General features: G+C 47.7%; 1 protein-coding gene across 1 annotated transcript; it reads right to left on the reverse strand.

Moving 5' to 3' along the window:
• Positions 1–203: 203 nt before the first annotated feature.
• On the reverse strand, positions 204–3,276 carry DAZAP2 (DAZ associated protein 2). The gene is made up of 4 exons (XM_052639658.1): positions 3,153–3,276; positions 2,037–2,155; positions 1,381–1,626; positions 204–461 (listed from the first exon to the last, which is right to left on the reverse strand). The coding sequence occupies exons 1-4, from the start codon at positions 3,163–3,165 to the stop codon at positions 333–335; spliced, it is 507 nt and encodes a 168-aa protein (XP_052495618.1). The 5' UTR covers positions 3,166–3,276; the 3' UTR covers positions 204–332.
• Between the last annotated feature and the right edge of the window lie 4,571 nt (positions 3,277–7,847).

Below are 7,847 nucleotides of genomic sequence, written 5' to 3' on the forward strand. Positions count from 1 at the left end.
ACCTAATTTGATGTTTTATTACTAAAAGCAAAGACCAGTATGGTACAGTATTACTCCAGAGGAATTAAAGGAAGATCCTTAGGGCTGCTTCACCCACATTCATTTTATGAATGGATACCTCCCCTACCTCAAAATGCTTTAGGGAGGTACTGCTACCATTACATGGTTCCTTATTAAGTTTGAAAAGTGCCTGAAAGTTTGGGCACCAGAAAGACACCCCAACAACATGTGTCTAAACTGCAACTTCAGGTTAATATGACTAAAGCAGTTACATTGTGAGAAGTGCTGAAGGTATGTGATGTCTTTCCCGGCATAGAGATGGCCTTGGTTCTTCACCAGATGGTGTAGCCACCATCTGAGCCACCCATGAAGAAGTTTCCCTTCCGCTGAGTTACGAGGACATTGGCTCCCTGCATGACTGCCAGCTGAGCAGCATTGGGAGGGCATCCAGGGGGAGGAGGCTGAAAGGAAAAGACAAGGTTGATTGGGCAAGAGGGCAGCTATGGGAGGGAAGTGGACAAAGGTGAAAAAGGACCAATCAGGAAGATGGCAGTGTGCTAACCAGTGGCATCTCAAAGAGCTATCTGGGCCACCAATCTGGGTCCAGCAGGTCTACATTCTTTGTAAGGCCAAAGATATAAACAGGAAACCCACTCATTTAAAGGGTTCCGGATCCAAAATAAAGCCTATGGATACTTTCTAAGTGTGGGAAGTCCAGACTCGGCATTTTCAGTGCAGAAAATCACTCCTATTCACATCCCAAAACGGAGCGGGTACCAGGTCCAGGGACTTATATCACAGGGCCTGACAGTTTTCAAATGGCCCTGGATAATCTGAAGGCTCTACCTGATGACAGCATTTTCACTTCATCCCTAGCCTATGGTTATTGAGTAGATGGTCCTAGCAAGGACCATATGGGCTCTAATTCCCATACATAGGAGAACTAATCAAGAGACATAGCTAAAATCCCTAGTATCTCTCTAAATGCAATTTAATAGGGATTATGCATTGTTTTTTTAATCGTCATGGTTCCTAATACAATGCCATGCTGATGGCACATATAAATAAATGCTTATGGAATGAATGAGGAGTGTTACTAAACTAGTTGAACTAAGTGAACTGGAAAAGCAGCAGGCAGGACTCCTAAGACAGGAAAACTAGGGAATCTGATAAATTCTGACATCGGTGAGTACGCCAGATGTTACTGACTGGCCACGGTTCTCCTGCCCCTTTGAGTGCTTTCTGCCTGACTACTGGATGTCAGTGATTATTACACCAATACCAGCAACTATTACCCAGGGATGATGAAAGGATGACCAGTCATTTCAGAAAGTTAAAATACATAAGGGTTGAGCTTTTTTGTGACCAAGTCATACTCACAGGAATGTTTCCAGCAGTAGCGCCAGCTCCAAATCTGGCCCCTGTATCATACCCTCCTTCCACCAGCACTGTTGAACCCGGTGGATAGATGGGACCAACTGGGTAATAAGCCATGGGGATTGTGGAACCTAAAGGTCCAACAGCCACAGACTGGGCCATGGGAAGATACAGTGAGGCGCCAGGAAATGCAGCTGACATGGTGGGGACGGTGGCAGCCCCCGGGTGCACAAAGCTCGGACGATAGAGCTAGAAGAGGCAGAAGAGAAGGCAACAAGTTACTTCATGACATTCCTATTTCAGATCTCAATTTAATGAGTCAAGTCTTAATTCTCCTTGTGCAGATTACACTCTTTGAGTTACACAAGTTGCCTTTCCACTGCCACTCAATATTCTCCTGGATCACTTCCTGCTATAGCTAATGTTAGGCTCAGGGAATGCAAACTCATCTTCTTAACTTCAGCCAGTGCCAAATAACATAAAACAATCAGATAATGCCTTCTCAAACCCAAAAGAAATGGCTGAACTATGTCATGTTTTAAGATGATTCATGTGAACACTCTCTCCTGTTTGTGGAAAGTAAATGTGTGGAGCCAGACTTGGCCAAGGACCGAAAACATGATCCAAGAGTATTCCATTATTAAGTTAACTGGAAGCACCTCTGAGTAGGCAGGTGGAGCATCAGTATAGGGTGGAGCCTGAGGAAGATGCAAGGTCTGAGGGTACACAGGGTTCCCAGGAGGCTGCACGGGGTAAGTTGGCTGCGTTGGATATTGACCTGGAAGACAAGGGGGGAAAAAAGCATGTTGTCTACCATACAGTCACCAAAACAAAGCAGGGCATATTGGGTAGCTAACCTAGCTGGGATAAGCAAAAAGATTTCCAAACAGACTGCCCTAGAGGGCCTGATTCCTGGAGCCAAGAAAATAAGCATTCTCTTTGCACCCTTAAAGCTGAAGAAGCTGGATTCTAACTGGACATCCAGTAGCGGACTGCTGTAAGGGGAAAGTCTAGCTGGGCCCAAGATCCTCTCAGAACGCAGGGCATTTCTGGGCATCCCCTCTAGCCGGTATTTCAACGGTGTGTCCTGTTTCCCTGTCCTGCGTGGTCTCCAAAGGTCTGGTTGTAACTGACCAAAACCTCGTAACGGTGGTTGTGGTCATCGACCTCACAGGTTCCTACTCAAGGTCGACTTCCAAATGAAAAGAGTGAGTGGTGGAAGTGAACGCTGAGATCGGGGAGGGGGCTGAGGGGAATGTTCTGACACAGAAACCGGGAGACTTTCTGGCCGCCAGCGAGGGTAAGGGGGAAGAGACCCCCTTCGGGCCCGACTGGCCCGCCCACCAGAGCGGCACTTCACTAGTTAAGCCCGGAGGCCTGCCTGTGGTTCCGGAGCGCGGCGCCCCGCCTCTGCCAGTTCTCCATTGGCCTACCCAAATCTCGCCTCCAGCTCCCCATTTGCTCCTACAGATGCCCATCACGACAAACCTTCTCCCCACCCCCCCAACCCACCCACCCAAGAGCCGCCCCCCCCAACCCGAGCCCGCAGCTCCAAACTGCGCCACAGAGTTCAAGGAAGAAAGGGCCGTGAGGGAGCGAACGGCCGTAGTTCGGGAATGACGAAGGTGTCTGGCGCAGCCCCGAGCACTGCAGCTGGCTCAGGAGCGCGGCGCACCTCGCCCCAGGCCTGGCGTTCGGTGACCCTGGGCTCCAGGCCCGCTCTTTCCGGGCCAGCACTACTCCCCCCGGCGGCCTCAGCCACCCCCTATCCTTGCCTTTGCTGTTCATGGTGGCTGCGGGTCCGGCTCGGCTCGGCGTCGCGGACGGTTATTTTTTTCGTCCTCTTCCTGTTCGTAGTCACTTCCGTGTCACGTGACGATCTGTCCGCCTAGCGTCACCCGACGCCCGAGTGCCGCTGCCACCGGAAACCCCGCCCCTTCGCCCGGCTCCGGTTGCCGGAGGGAGGGCCCGCGTGATCCCGTGCTCTCGCGTAGGCCCCGCCCACCGGGTCTGGTCCTCCAACCCCGAGCCTTGTCCCTCGGCTGAAGGAAAACCAAATACAGGTAATTGTCTCAAAACGGGATCTTTTCTCTCTTGAACGCTCGGAGGCAGTAACATTAAACTATTCTCTGGAACCTTTTTCCACCTACGTTCAGCACCTCAAGGTCACCTCACCTTGACAGCCTTTCTACAAGGGGCATGCATACTTGCTAAGTCTCATCGGTCGAGTCCGACTCTGTGCGACTCTGTGGACTCTGTCCATGAGATTCTCGCCAGGCTTCCTCTGTCCATGAGATTCTCCAGGCGAGAATACTGGAGTGGGTTGCCATTTCCCATGGACCGAACCGGAAACTAACACACACACACAAGGGACATAGATTCCTACAATCTTACCTAACTGCCTGAGATGCTTCGCAACCCTTGATCTATCACTCGTTCCCCTCACTCAAGTCTTCACTGCCTTTCTATTCTACCGATAGGCTGTCGGTATTTTATTTCTGTGTCGTTTTCTCACCGTCAGGAAGGGTATGCTGTGCTGTGCCCCGCCCCACCCCGCCGCAACAGCTAGCACTAAAACGCATGTTCTTGGTACCCAAGGAGTACCCATGCCCTGGCCCTTACTTTGATACCTGTCACAGACACCTGTATGGTACCTGATAGGTATTTTCTCTGTGTATCCCTTCTCTTCTAACTTAATCGTTCTTAAGAGCAAAGATGCCATCCTTTAAAAAGGCAACAATTGCTTCCATTCTTTATTTTAAGATACCTGCTGAACGCTTGCTGTGTTCAGGTACAGAGATGGAGCTGAACAAGACAGCCCAAGGCTATTTTCTCAAGGTTTACATTCTGTAGTGTAGGAAGAACATTAGAAAAGCATCTGAAAAGAAAGCTTTGAAAAGAAAAACCCTCGGTAAACATTAGAAACCTGATACATATTTGCTGTTGAATGACTTAAACCACTGAAAAGACCAGTACTCACTTCATCAGCAATCCGCTGTTTTTCTCTCCAGTGTCATATTACAGTTTGCAGAACACCATTAATATGCGTGATTTTATGGAGTCATCACAGATCTTCACAACAGCCCTGTGTGGCAGGCAGGGCTCGTTTAAGCATTTCTGTTTATCAAATGAGAGATTTGCCCTAAGTCACACAGTGAACAGGTTACAAAGTCAGGTGTGTTATCTTGGTCCCCACCCCCACCCCGGTTCCCAAATCAGTGTTTTTGTTTTGTTTTGTTCTTATCCCTTTACTCTGCCTATCACAACTGCTGCTGCTGCTGCTGCTAAGTCGCTTCAGTCGTGTCTGACTCTGTGCGACCCCATAGACGGCAGCCCACCAGGCTCCCCCGTCCCTGGGATTCTCCAGGCAAGAACACTGGAGTGGGTTGCCATTTCCTTCTCCAGTGCATGAAAGGGAAAAGTGAAAGTGAAGTCGCTCAGTCGTGTCTGACTCTTAGCGACCCCATGGACTGCAGCCCACCAGGCTCCTCGGTCCATGGGATTTTCCAGGCAAGAGTACTGGAGTGGGGTGCCATTGCCTTCTCCAGCCTATCACAACTAAAATGCCCTAAAAGCACAATATCCAAGACTGTATTTGGAGTTCTTTTAGGTTTTTTCCTTTTCTTTAAATTCATATTATTTATTTGGTTCAGGCTGGTATTATTAGTATGATAAAGCCTCTGATATTTACCTTTTCTTGTATTTCTGACTAATCTTCTTGAAGGCAGGCACAGTGTTAGATATTCACTCATTCAACAGTTCTTTGGAGAACACTGAAAAATGCCAAGCACTGTTCTAAAAGAAAACAAAGTTCTTGCTCTCCTGAATTCACCTTCTGGTAAAGGCGCTTACAAAGTTTTTTGAGCAAAATTCACAGTAATTTAAAGTAATAAACTTTAAATCATGACCCAGTACACACACATAAATAAATATGTGTAATTATATGTAACTGGAAATTTTATGACCTGATATCTATCCTTCTGTGTACAATGCACTCTCATATTTTCTAATCTCTCTTATTTCCTTTTTTCAATTCTGGTTGTGATTTCACATCCTACTAACAAGTCAGGACTCATACTTTGAAAAACACTGTTTTGGGGTTGGTTTGTTTAAGTGGACTTTTAGGGTCTTGCATTTTTCTTAGCATGAAATTTGCAGTCACTAATTGGTAAATTTGAAAGAATAAGTCCTTGGAGGTCAGATCAGTCAATCTTCTCCCTTGTAACCTAACTTTTACAAGTTAGATCCTAAACCACCCGAAAGCCTGAAACTGGAGAGGTCACTAATCTATACCCATCCTACCCTGTGCCCAGGGCCTCAGACAATACAGCAATGAACCTAAGAAAGGAACTGCCCTTATTTCTCTTTGGACCCTCAGTTAGGAACCCTGAAATTGTGTTGACTATAGCAACCCATGTCGGGCTTCCCTGGGGGCTCAGAGGGCAAAGCGTCTGCCTGCAATGCAGGAAACTGGGGTTTGATCCCTGGGTCAGGAAGAGCCCCTGGAGAAGGAAATGGCAACCCACTCCGGTACTCTAGCCTAGAAAATCCCATGGACGGAGAAGCCTGGTAGGCTTCATGGGGTCGCAAAGAGTCAGACACGACTGAGCAACTTCCCTTTCATAGCAACCCATGTCAATGAGAATGTAGGAGAGGGATGCTAGTTCTGGTCATCACTGTGTCACCAGCTAACTGACTTTGGTCCTCATCTTCTCTGCTGCCACTTGTTCCTTGTCATATAAGAATCAGAATCTACACCAGTGTCCTTGCAGACGCTATGCACTTTGTGTCCATAACAGACAAGAGGAAACATTGAGGCAAGAGGACTGTATTTCAGAGAGGTTAAATAGCTGAACTAAGTTACACTGCTACAGAGCCAGTGTTCAGTCTCAGCTTTGCTTGATTTACAAGCCTTGTTTCTAATGTTTATTAATACATTGTTTAATCTGTTTACCTTGTTTTTAATCTGTTGCCTCCCAAGGGTCTCAGTTTCATCATCTGCCAAAAAAATTCACATGATTCTTGTGTCACCTTCTGCTCTAAACCTAAACTCTGTTTTGAGGAAGGAAAAAAGCAAAGAGGAGCCTGAGAAGGCAGAGGGGAAGTGGGCCAAGCTGATAATCAGATTGTAAATTCTGGTCAGGCTCTGTGTGTGTTAATCGCTCAGTCGTGTCCAACACTTTGTGACTATATGGATTGTAGCCCTGCAGGCTCCTCCGTCCATGGAATTCTCTAGGCAAGAATACTGGGGTGGATAGCCATTCCCTTCTCAAGGAGATCTTTGCAACCCAGGAGTCGAACCCAGGTCTCCTGCAGTGCAGGCAGATGCTTTACCATCTGAGCCACCAGGGAAGCCCAGTCAGACCCTATCAGGTGTTACAAGGATAAATACAAATACTTCTACTGGATGATAATCAGCCACTGCCCCAAGCCTTCTCCGCTAATACCCTCCTCTCTCCAGCCCTTCACTGAAACCCCTCCTCTGCAGACCTTTCCATAGTCTAGTGACTAAAGGGTTAACTCTTGACATCCAGGAAGCCTGCAGGATCTAGCTCCAGCTAAGGCTAACTGCCTTCAGACTGGTCAGTCTTCATCCTCCTCTACAGGATGTTAGGTATTTTTTTTTGCTTAATGCTTTCAGGGACCTGGGTCTCCTGAAAGCCAGGGCAGAGCCAAATGAGGTTACCACCAAAAAGGAGGAGCTGCAAACACTTGTTTTCTCTGGCAGGTGGGATTAAGGGGCATATGGCTACTTTCTTGAACAAGCATCAAAAGCTTTTTTATTTTCTTCATTCTCCTGGGTCCCCCAATGAGACAAAGATACCATTCAGTCATCAAACATCCTTTCCTGAATTAATTTAACAACTGTTTATTGATGGACTTCCCTAATGCTTCAGTAGTTAGGAGTCTGCCTGCCAATGCAGGGGACACAGGTTCGACCACTGGTCTGGGAGGATTCCACATGCTGTGGGACAGCTGGGCCCATGCACCACAGCTGCTGAAGCCCACACGCCTTAGAGCCTGTGCTGTGCAACAGGAGAGGCCACCACAGTGAGGGCCCACGCACATAGGCAGGAGAGTGGCTCCCACTCACTGCAGCCGGAGGAGGGTGTGAGCAGCAACAGAGACCTAGCCCAGCCAAAAGTAAATAAATTTTAAAAATTAAAAAAATAATTTTAAAAAGCCTATTTATCAAGCACCTGTTATGTGCCAGGCCCTCTAATAGACTCCAGGGAAACAGTAATGAAGAAGCACACTTAGTCCCTGTCCTCGTGGAACTTAGTCTACCTAATGAGAGAGAGAAAGTAAACAAAGTCAAAGTATAGTGTGATGAGTGCATTAGGGATGGTATGGGGCCTCCCCTTGTGGCTCTGCCTGCAGTACAGGAGACACAGGTTCAGTCCGTGATCCAGGAAGATCCCATGTGGTGCAGAGCAACTAAGCCCCTGTGCCACGACTATTGAGCCTGT

Source organism: Budorcas taxicolor, chromosome 5, assembly GCF_023091745.1.
Source record: "Budorcas taxicolor isolate Tak-1 chromosome 5, Takin1.1, whole genome shotgun sequence".
Classification (NCBI taxonomy): Eukaryota; Metazoa; Chordata; class Mammalia; order Artiodactyla; family Bovidae; genus Budorcas; species Budorcas taxicolor.